We start from the raw sequence: 22,899 nt of genomic DNA, 5'->3' as shown, positions 1-22,899 counted from the left end.
ACAATGTAGTAAGTCCATACAGTCGTGAAAACAGTGAGTCTTTCCAGATTTTTAACATTTATTTCTTGCTTTTACATTTTTACACCATTCAACAAATAACAAATTAACATAAGTGAATATATTAAATAAAACCCCCCAGCACCAATCTTTTACACATAAGCTACAGCATTTGCTCTCTCTTCAGCCTTTCTATTAGGCCAGTAATTTGTAGTCATGCACAACAGCAGATGTCCAATCACTAAATATCCTCAACAACTTAGACAGCTAGTAAGAGATGTTTAAATTTGGATGAGCGTATTATCAGAGTGCTGTATTATGTTACTGGCTGTGATGTCTTTTACTCCGTGAACAATAACGCAAAAACTTCAGCAACCATAACCTTTCTATATCACTAATACTTCTATTCTTTAAACACAACATACACTGGAAATTCACTCACCAATTTATGTTCTTTACTGACCATTATGTAGTCATTATTTGGTTAAAGTTTTGTCCATTTTGTTAATTTTTCAGGAAATATACTAATATATTCTTGCAAATTAGCAGATTACCTTTATCCTTTTAAACCCTGTAGATTTGTAAAACTTGGGAGTGCAAGTTTTTATCATGATTGATCTTCCCTTAAAAACCACTGATTGAAGCTACATCTTGCATATGTTACAACAGAAATACAAAAATGGTTGCATAGGTGAACAAAGCTCACACTCAAACAAAAATGAATCAACTACATCACTTTGGGTGAATGAAATGCACAGGAACAGGAAGAGGAGGGCTGGCTGCTCACTGGCACTGACATAAACAGAAACCCCAAGTTCATCTCTTCTTCAAGTTTCTTCTAGGTAGATTGCAATCTTACAACAAAACAACTGCACAAATACACTTGTGGGAAATATTCAGCATCAGGTAGTTAACTATATTATAACAGTATACAGTATGTCAAACAATGTGCATCTCATTTGGGTCTATACAGATTCTCAACTTCCTGGGGGAAAGAAGCTAAAAAGTGACTAAGAGAAATCAACTTTATTGCAGTTTTGTCACCTAAGAGGTTTGAGGTTAAAACATCCTCTGTTTTCTGAACATAAGGCTTCAGTGATGTATACGCTTCCCTTTTGTAAATCTGCGACCCTGTTTAATCCAGTGTTGAAAAGCATTTGGACAACCTTTGTGTCTCCTTTTAGCTGAGCAGCAGGACAAGAGAGTCTCTCCATATGTTTGGCCATATAATTATTATGCTTTTTTTTTTTTTTTTTTCATTTTCCTTTTTATCGTCACCAGGGACTCCTCTGAGAACAGGTCTACTGTGTAGCACAAAGCGGCAGTGCATAAGCTTTTCATCTGCAGACATCTGCATATGAATTGTCATTTACATTCTAATCCTTCTCTTCCAGACCCTCAGTGCCAGTTTCACGCCTTGCCCGCCTTCATGTAAGTGGGGATAGTGCCACGCTGTGTCAGTCCCTCGAATCGTTTGTAGGTGTAGTTGAGGAAAACCCAGTCCTTGGACTTAAAGTCTGGTTCTGTTACATTCGTCACTGAAATGAGAGGTGAAGAGGTTAGTCAGAACAACCATTAGAGATATGAAATGCCCACAAGGCATTTATATACTGTAGATATAGGTGGGGTACATCTGTTCATGTATAAATATATGTAAATGAATTGTGTTATATTTATTGCACATGGTCTATCCGAAGTCTAAAGGTCACTGACAGCAGATATTGGGTCTCTTCCTAGGTAATCTGCATATATCAAGAGAACTAAACTACTTTCAATTCTGAATGGACCCTTGATCCTTGAGCACTAAAGGTAAGGACACATTTTAGTCTGTATTAGTCTCTTATAACTTAATACTGTCTACTTTGTGTACTCAAAACTGTATCACCTCATGTTAATAATATTATATTCCATATTACTGTACTTCGTACAGTATATTGATGCCATACACACATATACAGTACACACAAGTTTATTAAATAAAATTAATCAAAATATATATTTTTAAATATTAACAACATGCCTTATATTACTCATAAATCCAAAACTTCTAAACTCACAGGAAATTTCTGAAGGACCCCGTAATTTAGCAAAGCTTAAGCAAATTTAACAATGACAAAATGTAGCTTGACCTTCTGGGACACTGACACGAAAAAGCTCTGATTTTTAAGAGCTCAAGCATTTAAAGCGGTAGAAAACATAACTGCAGTGTGCACTGATAAACAGAGTGGCATCGTCCGTTGGTGTGAATGCTAATATAGTTATCGTTATAGTCATCTTATTAGATAACTATAACAGTGCTTGAAGTGGGAAAAAAAGTTCCGGTATTCTCTTGTGCACCGGCTGGCATATGAAAATCATTTTATTTTATACATGAAATATATTCATGTCAAGCGATTAAAATTTTTAATCTAATTAATCTAATCGTAAATTAATCTCACATCAAATTTGGCTGAGAAATAACTTCCAAAAGATCATTTAAAGTAATTATTGTGTAAAGCATCAAATAGATGCTTAAATACTTTATTTGATTCAACATTTTGAATTTATTACACATACTCTTTTGGACCATAAGGGTGAGTAAATGATGACTGAATTTTCATTTTTGGGTGAACTATACCTTTAATGACTTTGTTTATTACTATGGAAATATGAAATTATTTTTAATGAAATGAAACTCTAAATAAGAAACTAAACTACCAGTAGGTGGTGGTAAATGTCTTAATAATTAAGTCATTGAGTTATGGATAGTTTAAAAGTGTGAAACAAACAGTATAAAATCAATATCACATTTGCACTCGTGCTATTCTGGACAGAAAAACAGCACTCTTGTGATATTGCGCTCGTTGCTCATGTGATATATATTAAATATGAGTCAAGAACTCAAACTGGCCATTTTTTGCTCCATATCTTGAATCTTAGGGACATTCTAACTACATTCTATATAGGCTCCATTATGAAGTGAGTTGTTGCCCTGCATCATATTCGTCATCAATCAACTGTATGAAATGTCAGATGACGTAAGTAGGTCTGAGGCGGTACAAGTGCATTAAATGCATTAATAATTTTAATGCGTTATTAATTAATTAATATAATTAACATGTTAAAATCGACAGCCCTAATAAAAAATTATACATATTTTGCAGCCTTATGGTCTTTTAAAATCATCCAGTTGCTCTTGGAGCAAAAATACATAGTTTGATCCCTTGACCAACAGTCGAGCCACTCATGGTTACTGACGTGATTGTTAACATCGTCATTGTCTGTGGTAGTAGCAGTAACGTTTGCTGCTGCTGCAGGTGTTTGTGCTGCTGCTACAGCAGATTGCTCGTTAGTACTGCTGGTTAGCTTAGTTTGCTGCTCACGGACAGTGTTTAAAGCTTGAAGTTCTGTGTCTGACTCACGCGTCCTTTTGGTCCCCTTCTGAAGCCAGGCTAAAATAGTAATCACAGAACTGTATGATAGTAATACGTAATTCCTTGCACGACTAGCCTTTACATTAGGTGTCAATGTCATTCATTCAGGTTATTCAAATTAGTATCCTAAAAGAGAATTTCCGATAGGGTAAACTAACTCGTCTCGCATTCACGTGATTTTTTGAGATTAGAGGTAATTCACATAGTGCCCCCTGGGTAGTGTGATGTCATTACTAATCACCCAGACATTGACACTTTGACTCTAAGTGACAAAGTACCTGCCTTAACAGGCCTTAAATTTGTGGTGATGCACAATTTCAATGGCAATTCAAAATAACTTCTGCGTTTTACACATATTTCTATTTACATACAGTATGTCTGTAAGTTTTAACTTAACAAAAATGGTTTACGGTACCTGGCTGTAGAATATCTGACTCTGGAAAGTCGTCAAAGTTGGATGTATCATCAATGCTCTTGATGTCAATGGAAATAGCAGCAGGTCTCTCTCTGTAAGCAGTCAAACAGTTCAATTTAATTTATAAACTTCTAACAGCGGTTCTCCATGATCATACACACAAAAAGCTTTATTACATGAACGTAGCCAAAATAAACATTTTAAGTGCTTTTGCAGTTCTAGATGACACTGTGATGACGTAAAGAACTCAGAAAAGTGTCTGTGCAGATGTACCTGATATGCTCCCAGTCCACGGACTCAAAGAAAGGGTGGGATTTGATTTCATCTACACTTCCTGATCCAATCCTGTTTTCTGCATCTGTGCAATACCTGAAAACATAATCGTACAGTTTGGTCAGATCAAATTTCAAAAGATCTCAACTGACAAGCTAGTTTTTGAAAGCTGTGGCACTCTTTACTTGAAGGAAACAATCATTTTAACCTCAAAAGCCCAGTGGAATTGTAATTAGACTCCTTTCTCCTATAAGTTTTGTGTTACAGATACAGTAATGTCTCTGACCTAAGGATTAAGTCCTTGGCTCTCTCTGAAATGGGGACTTCTGGGGGGAAAATTAGCGTTTCTCGCCAATTCATGACCTTCCTGTAGGTTTCCTGTGGTGTCTCGGAACAGAAGGGTGGGTAGCCTGGAACAGGAAAACAAAACAAACACCTGTTTTAACGCAGGAAAAGGCTACAGTAAAAGGCTTTTACAGAATGCGATGACTGGCCTGATCTGAACCCGTTCACTTAGTGTTTAGTATCTGAAGTCACTAACCTATCAACATCTCATACATTATCACTCCAAGAGACCACCAGTCACACAGCTTGTTGTAGCCCGTCTGCATGAAGACCTCAGGAGCGATATAGTCTGGCGTCCCGACGGTTGAATATGCCTGCATATGAGAGTAATGAGTCATTGATACTACCAGGAATTTTCTCTTCTGTAACACAAAGACACTCTCTTACCAGCTGTCTTCGGTTCTTCTTCCATGTTTCTGCTTTCCGTTTTGAATTCATGTTTTGGAAAGCTAAAGGAGGTTGAAGCAGAGCAAATATAGTTAATTTTGCCTTTAAAAGGGCTTTACTTGATCTCTTCAGGTCCACTTAGCTATGTTTCCATCCAAAGTTGTGAATTTAACTTGTGCGTAAACCTGGAATATCGCATAAAACAATTGTGAATAAAGATAGCGTTCATCCCATATGTTCAAGAGAACAAAATGGTCACTTCCTAAGAAATTGTTGCAAAATATCTGTAATAAAAATGGAATCAGGGAAGCCACTGTGGCTCTTTTTTCCTATATTGTAAATGATTTGCATCTCTCAACTTTTCCAGTTGTTTGTGAGTTACTAGATAAAATATTTGTTTTTAAATATTTTTACTCACAATTTCTACTCAAAAAAAGAGCTTTTAGAGCGTTGGATAACTAGAAAATGTATGTTCATTATAAAATGCCAATGGAGTTATATGATTTTTTTATTTTTTATTTACATGACTTTTCCAGGTCTAGAAATATAATTTAGTTTAAAATGAGGCTTCCTCAAATATCCAGGTTTTCCAAGACTGTGGAAATCCTTGTTCTTCAAAGACAAAAATAAAACTCACAGAAGTCACTGGGAGGGTTGTGTGTAAGGTTCCGGTAAAATTCAGTCCGATGGGCCTTCTTCAAGCCTGTGCAGAGGCCAAAGTCAGACAGTTTGACATGGCCCTACAAATCATAAAGACACAGTCTGTTATGAGGTGTTTAGTTACATAGAATACAGTAGCCTTCCAGAAACCCATTCATTTCCGTTAAATGCAGTGAACGTGTTATTTTGTTTGTGTTTGAGTACATAAGAGAATTAAAGATGAATTCCCACCCGGGAGTCAAGCAGCAAGTTGTCAGGTTTGATGTCTCTGTGAATGAAGCCAAGCTGGTGAATGGAGTCAATGGCCAGAACCGTCTCTGCGATATAAAACTGCGTAGCTTCTTCTGACAGAGTATCTTTCTTCATCAGCAGAGTCATCATATCTCCTGAACACACACACATACGAGTTACGGCCTCTGGGCAGCTGCTCTAAAAATAGGACTTTCCATAGTGCTGCTATGAGCAGATTGCCGTTAGTACTTTTTTCAGTTCTAAATCTCTCACTGTTTCATCAGTAAAGAAAATGTGACATTTTGTACATCTGTCCTCACCTCCAGGCAGAAACTCCATGATGAGATACAGATTGCGTTTATCTTGAAAGCTGTAGAACATCTTTACTACCCAGGCGCCATCAGCCTCCACCAGGATATCTCTCTCGGCCCGGATATGAGCCACCTGCCCCAGGGAGGCATACAGGTGAGGAGAGATATTATCAGTGGATCGGTATGACAGACAGGTGACTATCGGAGATTGCTGAATTAAATGGAATTGAATGTCCATACCTGCTCTTTCTCTAACATGTCTGCTTTTCTGAGGATCTTCATGGCATAAATGTGACCCGTGTCCTTTTTCTGAACCAGGCGCACCTGAATACAGCACATTATTGGAGAACCACTGGGATTGTCAATGAAATGTAAGTTTAACTTTACTTCATAGTGATCAAAAACCTTTCTGTTCCTAAAAAAAATAAAATAAATAATAATAATAATAATAATAATAATAAAAAAATCTGAGAAAACAAGTCGATGAGGATGAGTACAAACCAGTGTTTTTAATGTTAACTGAAATACAGCTTAAATAAATTATAAAAACATAAAAATATAAATAAATATAAGAAGAAAAACTTAAACTAAACAAACATTTTGAAATGTTGCCCTGCCAATTAACTGAAATAACTTAAAGTACTAAAGTTACTGAAATAAAAATAAAGCTGAAATAAAAAATAAATTAAAATTTAGAAATATTAAATATTATAAAATACAAAAATAATAAATATAACAAAATTATTAAACATTAAACTAAAATTACCTTTAATTTTAGTTTAATGTTTATTAATTTTGTTATATTTAGTTCACCCAAAAATGAAAATTATCCGATAATTTATTCACCCTCAAGCCATCCTAGGTGTATATGACTTTATTCTTTCAGACAAACACAATCGGAGTTATATTAAAAAAAAATATCCTGGCTCTTCCTAACTTTATAATGGGAGTGAATAGTAACTGAGATTTTGAAGCCCTAAAAGCGAATCCATCCATCATAAAAGTAATCCATACGACTCCAAGAGGTTAATAAAGGCTTTCTGAAGCTAAGTAATTTTTGTAAGAAAAATATCCATAATTATAACTTTATAAACTGTAATCACTAGCTTCCGGTAATGTCCGTATGCGTATTTACGAGAGAGTCGAGTTCCGGCATATGACGTAGGATGTAGGAGTAGCGTAAGCTTAGGTGAGAGTAGACGCCTCTCGCGGTTCAAACAAATAGGACTGTGCAACAAACTCAAGCTCCTCCGACATTTCTCTTTAAAAATTCTCATTTTAGACTTCTAATCCATGACCACTTTTTTGTTTTGCTCTATCCTCTAAGCTTTTGCGTTCGTCAATACATCGGGTTAAAGTTCACTCTTACGCCGAAACTCGACTCACATATGGAAGCCAGCGATTCCAGTTTATAAAGTTATAAATATGGATATTTTTCTTACAAAAATGCATCGCTTTATTTCAGAAGGCCTTTATTAACCCCCTGGAGTCGTATGGATTACTTTTATGATGGATGGATGTGCTTTTTTGGGCTTCAAAATCTCAGTTATTATTCACTCCCATTATAAAGCTTGGAAGAGGCAGGATATTTTTTTAATATAACTCCAATTGTGTTTGGCTGAAAGAAGAAAGTCATATACACCTAGGATGGCTTGAGGGTGAGTAAATTAATTTAATATTTAAATAATTAATTATTAAATAATTAAAGATAATTTACATTTTTGGGTGAACTAACCCTTAAAAATGAAAACCGAAAAAAAAAAAAAAAAAAAATTCTAATTCAAACTATTAATAAAAACTATAATAGTATATAAATAATATTTAAATAACACTGTTACAAACAGACAATGGCTCTGTTTTAAATCCTAGACAGTTGCCTAACTAGACATTTTAGGGCATTATTGGTGTGCTCCTAAAAGTAGGCATCAACATTATGATGCCTCATTTTCTAAGGCAATTTTTCTGGGAAATCCCAGAATGCATTGCACAAGCTCAGATTCATCCAATATGGCAGAAAAGTTGAGAGAAAGATTATAAACACTTATATTTCATTGAATACTGAAAAATCCATACAAAACAGGTCTGTTTAATGTCAAACTCTACTGGTCTCAATTGTGAGTCGAGTCTCCACTTCACTTGAAGAGAGCTATTTCTGTGGCTTTCTTATAAAGAGCGTTCCATATCAGTCACTTCCATTTCAGCTAGGATGTTGCCTGAGAAGAAGGTACACGTCAAAGTTTGGAACAGAGCAATAGACAAACCTCTCCAAACGCTCCTCTCCCAATCACTTTGAGGGACTCAAAGTCATCGAGACCAAGGCGGGTCCTTTTGAGCCGCAGAAACTCTGTCTCCTTACGAGCGTGCAGAGAGCGCCTCATACTCTTCTACCGACAGAAAAAGACACTACTCAGTTAATCAAATACTCTTTTGTTCATAGTCATACATTAAACCTCACTGGCGTACTCAAAGCAGAGTACTGAGCACAAAGCACACGAGTCCTATTCAAACCACTTTGCAAATAAACAAAACAGGTTTTTTTTGTTGACGCTTCTGTGATTATTAACTCAGGAAGTCATTCAGAATATAACTCTAGAATAATGTGAAGTAGCTCTATGGTCAGTATAGGGCATCTCACCTCTTCATCAGGTAAACCCTCCTCATCCATCACCTTCTCCAGCTTCTTCTGCCTGAAACAGGGGGAACGGCTGCATTATGTCCAGTCACAAAAAATGTATTCTAATCAAATAACACCTGATTGAATTGATATGTTGAGTGATATGGTTGGAGGAAGCAGGTGTAGTGGGTGGTTGTTGCCATGGTTACCTCATCTCCCGCTCCTCATGCTGGGTGAGCAGGGTGCTGTAGAAGTGCTCCAGCGTCAGTTTGGCCACGGTGACTCTCTCACGTGTATGGTTGCTCATCGGGAGGGGCGCTGCCATGCCTCCCGTCATGGCCATGCTGGGCTGTAATAGGAAAATCGTTTGCAAAGCAGAGTACTCTAAATACAAATGAATTCACCTCCACTAAAGAGCCCTACTAATGAACAAAGCACATGTATGTCTACATGTGTATATATGAAATATTTTAATAATTACAACAATAATTGCAAATGGATTCATTGTAAATTATATTATTTTATAGATGATATTAATGTAATTATTAATAATATTACAGCATCACCACCATGACCAACAATAAAAACATAGCAAAATGATTAATTATAAGATTTATTTTTAAATATTATTTTAACAGTTTAATTTCATAAACAACAACTAAAACCATTAAAAAAATATATTATTGTTACTTGAAATAAAATTAACATTAACTGAAATAAAATTTTAAAAAAAATCTTAAACTTATTTTATTTCAGCTAGTTGCCAAACAATGATCAGCGAACATAAAGGCACTGTACCAAATGGCACCCTAAATACTCGCAGTCTTCCTACGAGTCCACACTTTCGTGATGTAATGGCACTTTGACTGTCGGGAAGAAGTCAGTACGGGCTCAGTGTGGGTTTTGGCAAAAGTGCACATCGAGGGCGCATATTGACCGCAAAGGGGGCGTTCACGAGCACCCTTCTGAAACCTAAATTGACAAATGGGACACCCTACGGTCTCATGGACTTAATGGACACATGTCTCTTCAGAAAATTTGGACTAAACCACTCAATTCATTTGGATTAGTTTTACGATCTCTTTATGAACTTTTTGAAGCGTTGCTTAGACTGTAAATGGAGGACAAAAATCTCTCAGATTTCATTAAAGATATCTTCATTTGTGTTACGAAGGTAAATGAAAGTCTTGCGGGTTTGGAACGACATGACGGTGACTAATGATGACAGAACTGACATTTTTTGGTGAACTAACCCTTTAACTAAAACTAAAATGAAAACGAAAATATCTAAAAATAAAAACTAAATCAAAATATTAATTATAACTGTAAAGCCCAAAGTATAGTTCACTTTTTACGTGTATGCGAGGGTCAGCGTACAGTGTGTATGACACGAATTTCGTCATCAGAAGAGTATGCGCGTACTGTACGCTCACCGCCGGATTTTTGTAACCTGCCCTGCATCCCAATGTGCATACTATCCACCCTAAATAGTATTGAAAATTACTAATGTCACATACTATTTAGGATGGATAGTATGTAGATTGAGATGCAGGCCGAGCCTACTTGTACGCGAAGGTCGCACATGCGCACTTAATTTTTTTTTTTTTTGTGCAGTAATTAGTTTATGCACAAGGTGGCAACTGTGCCATGGGGGCGTCGATTCACAAGGTAGTCAAAGAAAAACTGCATAAACAGAATAGAGGCATGCAAGCTACAGCGACAATGGAGGCCTATATAGACAAGAGATTGTCTAAGGTTAGAAAGTACCCTCATTTGTACAACTCTAGCATGAAAATATACAAAGATGTTTACATGCGTTGTAACTTGTGGCGAGAGACTCAAAACTGCGCATGCGTCGAACGCCTGTGTATGCGTACAAGTCAAATAAAGTACACTTTCGAATGCTGTGCGTGTACATGTAAAAAACGAAGTATACCCAGGGCTTAACAGTATCTCGATGCTAAAATAACACCGTCGTAATTTAAAATAGTGGCCAGTTCGTTAATTATCGTTACGAGTGGGTTTCTCTCATTGGTGAGAAAATGAAAAAACCCGGAGTGGAGTTTAAGACCAGTGAATTCAGAACACTTTGAAGTCGGAAGAGGAAATCTTTACACGCTGTTCCAGAACGGGTTTCAGTCTGTGCGCGTTGCTGCTTGGATACACACAGCTTGATGGTTTGGTTTCTTTTGAAATAAATTCGTTGACAGAAGAATTATAACAACTGACCGGTTTTTTTTAACCTGAAAAGTGAGTTATTCGATATTAATTGCTTGTTTATGTCTTTTAAGCAATATCACGGAAACAACAGTGTTGTTGTTCTGCTTCTGAATATCAAATAATCGCAGCCTCGTGCCTAAAAACCGAATCTCTTTTGTGATTTTGCTTAATTAGCATTTTAATGTATAAGCATTGATTGTTACATTTACCCGCTTGGGACTAAGAAGGTTACTGCACCTGCTCATGCTGAGTTCACTGATGTTTAAATGAATGTGGGAAAACGCAAACTTGATTTGAGCGCGCTCGGCCTCGCGTCTGCGTGCTTGACCTTGCGGACGTGACATGCAATTTGACAGGTATAAAAACAGACACATTAACGCGGACACACCACACAGACGGTCGTATTCTTTGAAGACTGAAATCTATCAAAATATCACGTCTATCCAAAACACACAACAACGTAATGGATAGGTGATATATAACAAAACAGCACTGCGATTATCACACACATCTGCTATCATATTATGAGCGTCAGTCTGCATAAAGGCTGATGGTTTACAGCACCACTGTGATTTATTTTCTACCATCATATTTGTAAATTCTCACCTCCCCGTCCTCCTCCAGATTAGACAGTTTGCCGGATACCCGAGGATCAAAATAAGGATAAAATAAAGCCAACTGAATGGCCGTCAGATGAGTAGGCAGACAGAGTCGCTCAGTGATCGCTCATGTTTATTCTCTATTCAGGCTGATGTTTGTTGAGCGCTGCGGCGGAGCTGCGCTGACTCTGACCCACCTCCCCACACACGCTCACTCTGACAAATCAAGAGTCCCTGACAGCCCATGACACTTTTCCAAAATAAAAGCTGGCAAGAAAGAAGATAATACAATAGAATAATGGAAATGGACAAAATAGCCAAAATAGTATCCCCCTCAGAGCAATACTCTAAGCAAAACGGTTTAACTTTTATGTATATTTATTCTTTTACAGTTTTGTTGCGTATATATCAAATGTTATATAAAATTTTGTGAATAGCCTAGTGTTATATGCTGTTTGTAATTTACTGTCATTGCTGTAGTAATTTGCTTTCATTCAGATAAAAATAATAACGTCATTATTCTATTATTTTATGTTCAAAAGAAAAAAAGTTTGGAATAATTAAGATTTTATTATTTTTTTTAAAGAAATCTTTTATGCTCACCAAGGCTGCATTTATTTGATAACATTAATATTGTGAAATATTATTACAAATGAAGAGTGATTCTAATATGCTTATTTTGTGATCAAGAGCCAATTTTTTTATTATTTTCAATGTTAAGAAAAAAATGCTACAAAATATTTCTGTGGAAAATGTGATACATTACCATTCAAAAGTTTAGAATATAATATATATATATATATATATATATATATATATATATATATATATATATATATCAGCATAGACCACTGATGTTCATCTTTTAACTCAAAAACATTTCAAAATTAAGTTTTGGGTGTACAATAAGACACATGGGATTTCTGTAATGCAATATTCACAGTGTCAGTAACAGTTACATTTGAAAAATCAAGCACACACATTTAAAAAATCCTTTCTTGTGCATTTATACCTGAGCAAAAACACACACTATAAGATTTTTAATGTAAGGAAGTAAACATGACACATTTTTATAATTTATTCTGACTGAGATTTGATCAATAATGACGATAAAGCTCTGTTGAATTAATTAATAATGCATAGTAATAATTGTCACAAAAAATTGTGCAAGTTGCAGAACAGTCAACCAAAAACTAAGGTTTAAATACAAGACATCTTCCTGAAACAACCTTGAGAGACATTTTCATGCCATTTGTTAGTCTTACAATCATCTCTGGTGACAAAGACAGCTGTGAAAAGCAATGTTAAATATTCCTGTTTTCTCTCTCTCTCTCCATAAATTCCCTTCTGTAATGTCACAGTTCAGTGAAGCTTAGCTTCTGTTCATCCTTGTCTGGGTCTTATTTTGGTCCATTTTCATTGTTGATACTGATTTTTCAAAGACATTTTTGCAGATGGTTCAGATATGGTGTCAAGACAAAGTCCAGCTCTGTTTAAAAAAATCCACACACTTGTAAAATATGAGTAAAGCTACATATACTTGATGTTGAAGACTTTTCACTGTAGAAAACTTGTGTGTTCTAGTTTAAACTCATATTATTGCTAATAAAAACATGCTGTGTTGAGTGTGTCTGTGCACTTTCGGTGACTCTCTTGGGTGTTTAACAGGCCCTCTGTCATCGACGGATGAGTGCAGACACTGATAAACAGGCTAGGAACAGCATGATGGACAGGCTGATTGCCACAGCCCCTCCACAGTCCTTGGCATTTTCCTAAAACAGACAAGATACACAAAATATGTACCAGAGATCTCTGAAAATCATATTTTGTGGGTAGACAGATTGTAATCAAAAGGTAGCCTTGCAATGCATGTCTGAGAGCCGTCTAGTATGTGTGTATTTACTTGAGGGTGGTAAGCATGACAAGACTCAGGCCGCCTTCTTATCTTCTGAGATCTCATGCGGTCACATTTGACTGAAGCATTGTGTGCTCAGCGGTTAAGAAAAAAAATGAAGAAAAAGCAATAATAACAAACAAAGCATCTTTATAGCAGATCTTGAATCATTTCACAAATATATATATTTAAATATAATATACTTGGTTATACAGTGGGTTGCTTCTTAAAAATGTATAAAGCTATGTTTGAACATAAATTTTATCTGATTTCCTTAAAGGTGCACCCAGAAATTTGTGTGAAATTTGTCCGTTCTAATGAGGTAAATTTAGTGGTTGCACCTTTAAGTGACTAAACTGATCATAATTCAAAGCTGTGATTCATCTCCTCAGTGTGTGGTCTGGGGAGCCTGATTTAGCTGGGGTTTTAAGGATATATTTGACCTCTTTGGGCTCCATGGTGATGGGTACGTACTGCCGAGAACAGTCACAATCTGCCTGAATCACCACCAACAGCAAGTTACTGTCTGGAATCTGATTAATTACAAAAACCCTGCGTGCAAAAAAAGAGAGCGAGATCAAGTCTAGTTAATTGCATTCATACTGCAGAACAAGTTTATTAAAAAGAAACAGTTAATCCAGAGCAAAAGGACTGCTTTTTTAAACAATTCAATAACCACAAAATGCAGGTACAAGGTACGGGAGCCTGGCGCCGAGTAGACGCTAGTGAAATGAAGTCTCGGTGACCTAAGGAGGTGTCATGACTCCCCCGTGTCTCAGTGTTAAAGGACCTTTGCTTTGATATCCTTTTGTCTTGTTGTGCCTATGTTCAGTTCCTGTGTAATTAGTTCCTGTTTATCGTCTCCATTTTAATCTTGTTTCCATAGTTACCATGTGAACTAATCCCCTGCACCTGTCTATCATTAGACCTTTGTCATTAAGGGGCCAATTACGCAACACAGTTTTCAACTAAAAACGTAAAACATTTTATGCGTTTTGGCCATTCGTTTATGACAATGGTGTTTTAGGGGCCTGAAAACGCATAGTTTTTGAAAACGATATCATTATCATCTCAGTGTAAACTACAAAACGTGAATTTGTAAAAACGGGGAAATCATGGGCATTACATATTCAGTCTATAGTCACGTAGTGTTTCTGTATAAAGTGACATCGCCAACTACTGGCCTGGCATGCATAATACAGCGTTTTTAATGATGTCTTCTGTACTTGAAAAAAGGCAAAGGAAAACTTTTCTGTTTTTAGTAAACACTTTTCAGTAGAATCAATATTGCATTGTACATCGGCCAAACATAAATAAGGTAACTTGTATTACTTCATTATTTAATGTTTTTAATATACAGGTGCTGGTCATATAATTAGAATATCATCAAAAAGTTCATTTTTTTATTATAAATTATTTTTAAAAATGAAACTTTCATATATTCTAGATTCCCTACATGTAAAGTAAAACATTTCAAAAGTTTTTTTTTTAAATTTTGATGATTAGAGCGTACAGCTCATGAAAGTCCAAAATCCAGTATTTCAAAATATTAGAATATTTCCTAAAATCAATCAAAAAATGGATTTGCAAAACAGAAAAGTTAAAGTTCTTTAAAGTATGTTCTTTTGTGCACTCAATACTTGATCGGCAGGACATATTACAGCAAATGACTTGCTCCTAGCACAAATTACTGCATCAGTGAAGTGTGGCATGGAAGTGATCAGCCTGTGGCACTGCTGAGGCACTATTGAGCCTTCAGATCATCTGTATATTGTTGGATCGACTGTTTCTCATCTTTCTCTTGAAAATATCCCATAGATTCAGGTCAGGCATATTGGCTGGCCAATAAAGCACAGTAATATCATGATCAGCAAACCACTTGGAAGTGGTTTTTGCACTGTGGGCAGGTGCTAAAGTCCTGCTGGAAAAGGAAATCAGCATCTCCATAAAGCTTGTCAGCAGATGGAAGCATAAAGTGCTTCAAAATCTCCTGGAAGATGGCTGCATTGACTTTGCACTTGATAGAACACAATGGACCAACACCAGCAGACGTCACGGCCCCCCAAATCATTATTGACTTCAGAAACTTCACACTAGACTTCAAGCAGCTTGGATTCTGTGCCTCTCCGGTCTTCCTTCAGACTCTGGGACCATGATTTCAACATGAAATGCAAAATTTACTTTTATCTGAAAAGAGGACTTTCGACCACTGTTCACTGTCCAGTTCTTTTTCTCCTTAGCCCAGGTAAGATGCTTCTGACGTTGTCTCTGGTTCAGAAGTGGCTTGGTAGTCCTTTTCCTGAAGATGTCTGAGTGTGGTGACTCTTGATGCGCTGACTCCGGCTTCATTCTACTCATTGTGAAGCTCTCCCAAGTGTTTGAATCGGCTTTACTTGACAGTATTCTCAAGCTTGCGGTCATCCCTGTTGCTTGTGCACCTTTGCCTACCCAATTTCTTCCTTCCAGTCAACTTTGCATTTAATATGCTTTGATACATCACTCTGTAAACAGCCACCCCATTCAGTAATGACCTTCTGTGACTTACTCTCTTTGTGGAGGGTGTCAATGATTGTCTCCTGGACCATTGCCAAGTCAGCAGTCTTCCCCATTAGTGTGGTTTCAAAAAACATATTCGACTTTTTACTAATTGAGAAAAACACACCATGGCCGAAAATTACCTTAAGTGAAATCCCCTTAATGTCGTATTGGCACAATGAAGTAAACTGAACTGAGACCTTGTACAGAAGTTTAATAAATATATGCCTGTACCATATTAATTTTTTTCAAGCACTATAAAAAAAAAAAAAAAAACGTGGAGGATAATACTAATATTAGTGAATAACAAGATTATCTTGTGAAAATAAAAGAATATGCTTTAAAGCGGTTATTTTCCTTCATATTTTTGGCATATCCTGTTGTACTGTATCTTTATTTTCCAGTATATTACTTGTTTTCACCACTAGAGGGCGTCAAAAAGACAGGAAACTACGAAGGCATTAGAGCTGACTGTGAGCATAGGTTTACATTAAGTGTGTGAGAGAGCACCCTTTTGTCTCTTGTGTCTTGAAATTGTGATTTATGTTCCACAATTGCAATTTATTTATATATATAATCCCAAAAGTATGGTTGAAAACTACAGTATGTATTTATAAATCTAAGAACAACTTAAGGCTCTCATAATTACAACTTTACATTTTGCAAATGTGACTTGGCAATTAAAAAAAGGATATTTTATTGTAAGATATAATGTCTGAATAACAAGAAATTGCATTGCAAATCCATCCATGGTCAAATGATCCATGTGTGTTCTTACTTTTGACATCTCCCACACTTGATCAGGCTGTTGGTTTCTTTGATTGACGAGTCGTAGATGAAGCTGGGATACTCAGTGTCACATGGCTGCAGAATGCCCCCCTTTGACTTCTTACCAGCTACAAAGCAAACCCGCAGTTAAATACAGTATGGATTAAAGAATGCAATGTCCTTTTATCCTCAAATGCCATCAGCTATAGGGTGCTTTGATTATAAGCTTTCAACAACATTAAACAGCAATAAAAAAAAAATTAAAAAAACACACTGTTGATCATGAATAACAACATGAAAGCCATGACCAAATCTTTCTCTTCTCTCTCTTTTTCACACACAGCACAAGCAATATCACAGTGATGGAAACACAACTTACATGAATGGAATAAGGCCTTGGCTGTGACACATCAAGATGAAGGAGGGTTACAGAATTAAAGAAATGAGAGAGCAAGCGATGAAGATGAAGAAGGAAGAAAGACACAGGAATGGCAATACAAACAGGTGAGTCACACAGATGAACGATTACAGTATTTACAATTAGTTTACTTTACACATACCCTCCACAAAGTGATCTGAATGCCACAGACCGTAGATGTTGAAGTCCAGTAAAAACCTGGCAGAGACAAAAACGTCTGATTTTACAAGGGATGAACTGAGTCACTGACATTTTAAAGAGCAGAAAAACAGCCACACTTACAACAAGAAGTTCGATAGAAACCATTTCAGTGCTGCCAGAAGATTATAAAAGGGCTGAGGGAAGAAAGAAAAGCAGAACGAGGGAAAAAAGGAATAAAAGAATCAAGATGGCATCCTTTCTTTTTAATTACGTTGAGAATTTCTGTGCAAGAGCTGATGACAGAAACCACATATCTCGTCTTTTTTTCTCTGCACCATCATTGTGATCATGGTGTGAAGGCCAAGCCTTTATCTAGATCAGCCCTGACCTGTGACCTCCAACCATATAGTCAAACCACAATGGATTGCAAGACCAGCAATGTAACATATTACATGTAACACTGATAGCATCTGACAGTTGTGTTCTGGTAGACGTTATTAAAACAGACAGCAAAATGCTTACACTTAGCAGGGGTCGAGCGCCGCTAGCAGAGTGAGTATTCACCTTACACATGCCCTGATAGTCATAGAGTAACACTCTGTGGAAAACACACACAGTGACAGCGTTTACACCTTAATGCATTACATCACATTTACATTTAATGCACATTTTAAAAATAAAGCTTTTGCAGTGATGCCTTAGAAAGAACCTTTCAGTGAACCATTTTTTTCCTAGTGTGAAGAACATAAAAAAAAAAAAATATTTAAAAAACTTTAACTATAAAGAACCTTTTGTGCAATGGTATGGTTCCATGGATGTTAAAGGTTCTTCATGGAACCATTAGCCGCTTTTCCATCACTGCCTTGGTAACACACAGTGTTGGGGAAAGTTACTTTTAAAAGTAATGCATTACAATATTGAGTTACTCCCTAAAAAAAGTAACTAATTGCATTACTTAGTCACTTTTTATGAAAAGTAATGTGTTAAATTAATTTTGCGTGACTTTTTCTCACTTGGGCTGGGCTTGCTTGTTTGTTTTTTAATAACAACAAAAAAGTTCTATTTTTGGCAAATGTAAAGGCCCTTTCACACCAAAAGTGAAATGAAAAGTCATTCTTGCTTATTTGTATAGTTGAATTGGATCATCGAAGGTCAGCAACAAAGACATTGGTTAATAAAGTGAGATTAAATACATGAAGTATATTTGTTTAATTTAATATATTTAATTATTACAGGTTTGTGCAATATTCTGAGATTGCATTTCACATTTTTATTCATTTTGATCAGGGACGGTTTCTTCATTAGGGCGATTTGGGGCAGCGCACCACCAAAGTGAGAAAGGGACGGATTTTCAATCACATTCAACCACAGTTACGCTAGCTGTCACTACTCTAGACTGTTTGTTCTGCCTCTGGATATAGGCTATAGTCCAATCAGCATCAAGTCACGTTCTGTGGAGTACCGCCTCTTTTTTTTTTCGAACTGCAGGCACTGCAATGCAATCTCTATGGGTTCTGGGAGGGCTAGCACTAACGTGCTTTCGTCATCATACGTAACCTTAACTTGTGCAGCGATTGGTGGAAACAAACATACCTCTATTAATAATCTTTAAGCTAAAGTGACATCCAATAATCTCGTCAGTGCATAACTTACATTTCACAGACATATTCTCCATCTGTAAATGTTAGAAAGTCGAGAAAATATTTCCATTTTGCTGTCAGAAGTGGACGAGCCTTCTGCAAGCACAAACTTCCGTAAACGAGCACCGCCGCGCACATGCTAAAATATACATTTTGCTAAAAATATTTTTTGTTTAATATTTGTTTTTGTTGGCGAACATAAATGTGCCATATGTAGAATTTCGAACCTACAACTAAGTGTATTTTTATAATAGCTGTAGGCTAACTGTAAAGTGACTATTAGGGTAATCAAAATAGCCTAATAATAAGTCTGTGCTTTTGTTTTTATTTATTTTCATTTTTGGTTTAGTGTATTTAACTTCTGCTTTAAAAAACATTTTGTTTTTATAATGTAGTGTTACAATGTTAGAATGTAGGCCTAATGTAATTTGACTCTTTTTTAATATTAATATAGCATCAACTACACGGTTACATTCATGTTTGTTTTCATAGCCTTCAGCCCTATGGCATGCTTTAAATACTGAAATTTCCAGGTTTTAGATAAGCAGTAATGATAAATTATATCACTTGTTAAATGGTTATTTAACAATTAGCCTACATTCATTCCTGCATTTCTAATTTTTTTTTTTTTTTGTCCCCCCTTCCAAAAATGTTTAGCACCAGCCGCCACTGATTTTGATGAACACTGAATCAGTTTTTGTGCAAGTAAGATGTGAATACTCACATTCAGTCTAGAACTACAATAACTGTCAAGTTCACAGCACACACAATGCCTCTGCACTTACTCACGACTTTTCTCAACGTGGGGACAGTAGAGCTGTCAGTCAATACATGGAAAAACAAAGCAACTACTTATTTGAAAAAGTAACTCAGATATTTTGTTGTAAATTTAAAAGTAATGTGTTACTTTACTATTTACTTGTGAAAAGTAATCTGATTACGTAACTCAAGTTACTTGTAATGCGTTAACCCCAACACTGGTAACGCAAGAGTTTACAGATGATATGAGATGTAAACAGCGACCACGTTATGGAGGATGATTAGATATTTCTTTTAACTTTGCTCAAATAACACGCTTGGCCAGGTACAGAGAAACTGGCAGCCAAGGCAACAGATAAGTGACGATCTTGAGTGGCGACGTCACTACACACATTCTACCAGCACGGTTCAGCACGGTTGGCTACCAATGATGTATCATGGTTTCCACAAAAATATTAAGCAGCACAGCTGTTTCCAACATTGATAATACATTACAAAATGTTTCTTAGAATTCAGTGCCTTGAACGGTTTGTAATTGTGCCGTGCCGAACCAAGCTCAAGTGGAAATATAACTGGAACATATATTCTTATAACCGTTCGGGCCGACCGTGGAAAAGCGGCTATTGATGCCAATAAAGATCCTTTATTTTTTGGGCACTAGAGGTTTCCTAACAAAAAAAAAAAAAGTTCTCTAACCTTTTAAACATGCCCATTCTCAAGAGCTGTGACATTACCGACCCATCGATTTCCCCTAGAAACTTGCCAACCTACAGAAACAGAGAATAGAGAGACATGTGGCTTCAAGACATTGCAGTTATTTATTATTTATTTCACCAGGATCTCTTTCTTGTTCACGACAGAAACAATGACAGTTCAGATCAATGAATGCATCTGTATTAGCTTTAATGCCACATACATCTTGACTTTACTGTTCGATAGAGCGCTGAAATCAAATTTTTAACAGCATTTTGGCTCTGTAAGGCTGCAGCTCAACATCAGAGTCAGCGTTTACAGCACCAGCACGCTGAATTATTCAGATAACCTCTGTTATCCCGCCCTTCCTCTATATTTACCCTGATGATGCACTGTTCTCCCTCTCTCTCTCTGTCTCTCTCATAGGACCACTACTAATGATGGAAAACACCTCATGCATTTATTTATTTATTCATTCATTTCCACAGTCACTTTCCTATGCTGAGTCAACGGTAAACAGAGCTTTTTGTAATCTGTTATCCACAGAACAAAGTCCTTATTCAGGAACCATTTTATTTTATGACTTCATTGATATTTTTTACTGTGACCTGCTTTCAATGGACCCATTTAAATTGCAAAATAAATTATTACTGCACATCAATTCCCTTTATCTTTGAACAGTTATGTTCAGTTTGGTTTTATTGTCACTGTCCGCTGTTCCCGTTTAGCCTGTCTTAGTTCTCTAGTGAGTGTTCCTTTGTTCTCATTTTTGCACCACTAGTTAGTCTCCTCGGTTACTCATTAATTAGACACCTGTTTGCATTCAGTTCGTTATCTTGTATATATAAGCCCTTCAGTTCCTTCTGTTTCTTTTGTCCGTATATATATATATATATATATATATATATATATATATATATATATATATATATATATATAATTCCTTATAACCTTTCATGTAAAAATGTAACAACATGTAAATACTCTTTCATTTCTATTGAAGTCATTTTGGCAGCACTGGCTCTTGGATAATGTTAGTAGTCAGTAGTGAAAAAACTATTTAGGTATTGTTTAAGCAAACCGAACATTCAGTTTTGGCTTCATTCTGGTGTATACCAGCCACTTTTCACAGTCCAATCACTTAACGGTTGATAAAATTAGATCTTTCCCCTGTTTCTAACCGAATATTCAGGTTCACTCTGAAATATGCATTTCTGCATCATTAGAGATGTTTGGTGGGTTGCGAATGGTATTTCGTGTTGACCTTATCCTGTCACTTTAAGTGCTCTTACATCAGTCCTGTCCTTAGAGATGATGATGAAGCCATTACTGTCAATGACGTAGCAGTTAACGTCCTGTGAACACAAAAAGCAAAAAAGAAAAAGCATTTGTCATACTGAATTAGTTTGATGGAGGAATGGTGAATATGAATGGAGGAATACATATTTTCACCGATATGTCCACAAATGCTTTAGATACCGACCACTTATGCATTACAAATACTATATAGTAAGATACTCACTGCATTTTCAGTACAGCTTAGAGGACAAAGCCCCTCTACACCAGAACACTGTGAGAGACAGACATTGACAAAGACAGAGAAACTGAGCATTTATATGTATTAAGTTTTGTATTGTATTGTGCTTATTCTCGTATTTGTATTGAGTACATACATCTGTGTCATTCGCCTGGTGTCCATCCAGATAATATTCAACAGTGGTTAAAAAAGGAAAACATTAATTGATATGACTTCACTGGCTCAGGACTGATAGCTTCAAACTCAACTCCTGCTTATAACACTGCTGTTCTGCCTTTGAGCCATCACATGATCTGTGCAGTCTCCTGTGTGTGTTTACTCTAGCCATGTATCAAAAGAAAATAGGGGCAGGAAAACAACTCCTCTCATAGAAACCTGTGAATATTTACTACAGCTACTGTTGAAGATCCATAGATCATGTCTCATTTTAATTTTGATTGATCTTAATTTAATTGTTCTTATCTCAATTTAAGCATTTGTGTGGCATATTGAGACTATTGTTTCCTGTAAAACATAAATTGACTTAATAATGACATTGAGAATTTTCGAACAATATATTTTTAATATACACTACTGTTTAAAGGGGTCAGTAAGATTTTTGGTAACACTTAGTTTACGGTCCAATTTTTGCTCATTAGCATGCATATTACTAGGATTTTGGCTGATTATTAGTACTTATAAAGCACATATTAATGCCTTATTCTGCATGACCATATTCTACATCCCTTAATCCTACCCAATACCTAAACTTAACAACTACCTTACTAACTATTAACAAGCAGTGATTAGGAGTTTACTGAGACAAAAGTTGCAGTTAATAGTTAATAGTGAGAATTGGACCCTAATCTAAAATGCGACCAGATTTTTTATTTTTTTGAAAGAATCAATTATTTATCAAAGGTGATGTATCATGGTTTCCACAAAAATATTAATCAGCACACTGTTTTCAACATTGATTCAAATGTTTCTTGAGCAGCAAATCAGCATATTAGAATGATTTCTGAAAGATCATGTGACACTGAAGACTGGAAAATTCAGCTTTAAACCTG

The 22,899-nt window shown here is 36.1% G+C and overlaps 3 protein-coding genes across 3 annotated transcripts in view; 1 reads left to right on the top strand and 2 right to left on the bottom strand.

Annotated features, from left to right (window-relative positions):
* Window positions 1–37: 37 nt before the first annotated feature.
* On the bottom strand, window positions 38–11,694 carry stk38l (serine/threonine kinase 38 like). Its single transcript, XM_051892303.1, has 14 exons — window positions 11,473–11,694; window positions 8,856–8,995; window positions 8,668–8,719; window positions 8,294–8,416; window positions 6,273–6,356; window positions 6,042–6,165; window positions 5,722–5,876; window positions 5,468–5,570; window positions 4,831–4,892; window positions 4,640–4,757; window positions 4,385–4,508; window positions 4,099–4,194; window positions 3,826–3,917; window positions 38–1,535 (listed from the first exon to the last, which is right to left on the bottom strand). The coding sequence occupies exons 2-14, from the start codon at window positions 8,987–8,989 to the stop codon at window positions 1,408–1,410; spliced, it is 1,395 nt and encodes a 464-aa protein (XP_051748263.1). The 5' UTR covers window positions 8,990–8,995; window positions 11,473–11,694; the 3' UTR covers window positions 38–1,407.
* The window catches only part of lrtm2a (leucine-rich repeats and transmembrane domains 2a), a 31,541-nt gene continuing 19,421 nt past the window's right edge, over window positions 10,780–22,899 (top strand). The window contains exons 1-2 of the mRNA XM_051892306.1: window positions 10,780–10,896; window positions 17,006–17,166. The gene's annotated coding sequence lies outside the window, so the exon portion shown is untranslated. The remainder of the gene's footprint in view (window positions 10,897–17,005; window positions 17,167–22,899) is intronic.
* The window catches only part of cacna2d4a (calcium channel, voltage-dependent, alpha 2/delta subunit 4a), a 46,964-nt gene continuing 36,387 nt past the window's right edge, over window positions 12,323–22,899 (bottom strand). The window contains exons 29-40 of the mRNA XM_051892222.1: window positions 21,987–22,001; window positions 21,836–21,883; window positions 21,606–21,668; window positions 20,317–20,387; window positions 17,744–17,819; window positions 17,363–17,415; window positions 17,223–17,278; window positions 17,042–17,062; window positions 16,673–16,790; window positions 13,796–13,911; window positions 13,369–13,451; window positions 12,323–13,237 (exon numbers count right to left, since the gene is read on the bottom strand). Of these exons, the coding sequence (XP_051748182.1) occupies window positions 13,142–13,237; window positions 13,369–13,451; window positions 13,796–13,911; window positions 16,673–16,790; window positions 17,042–17,062; window positions 17,223–17,278; window positions 17,363–17,415; window positions 17,744–17,819; window positions 20,317–20,387; window positions 21,606–21,668; window positions 21,836–21,883; window positions 21,987–22,001 (816 nt within the window). The 3' untranslated portion in view covers window positions 12,323–13,141. The remainder of the gene's footprint in view (window positions 13,238–13,368; window positions 13,452–13,795; window positions 13,912–16,672; window positions 16,791–17,041; window positions 17,063–17,222; window positions 17,279–17,362; window positions 17,416–17,743; window positions 17,820–20,316; window positions 20,388–21,605; window positions 21,669–21,835; window positions 21,884–21,986; window positions 22,002–22,899) is intronic.

Source organism: Ctenopharyngodon idella, chromosome 4 (genome assembly GCF_019924925.1).
Source record: "Ctenopharyngodon idella isolate HZGC_01 chromosome 4, HZGC01, whole genome shotgun sequence".
Classification (NCBI taxonomy): domain Eukaryota; kingdom Metazoa; phylum Chordata; class Actinopteri; order Cypriniformes; family Xenocyprididae; genus Ctenopharyngodon; species Ctenopharyngodon idella.
Note: the sequence above shows the minus strand (reverse complement) of the source record. Positions and strands in the feature narration are given on the sequence as shown.

Excerpts from the sequence above, each read along its gene's own strand:
- stk38l (XM_051892303.1), bottom strand. The coding sequence starts at position 8,989 with ATGGCCATGACGGGAGGCATGGCAGCGCCCCTCCCGATGAGCAACCAT. Across the intron at positions 5,571-5,721 it reads ACTTGCTGCTTGACTCCCGG|GGCCATGTCAAACTGTCTGA; the intron begins GTGGGAATTCAT and ends TATGATTTGTAG. Across the intron at positions 4,893-5,467 it reads CAACCCTCCCAGTGACTTCT|CTTTCCAAAACATGAATTCA; the intron begins GTGAGTTTTATT and ends AACCTCCTTTAG.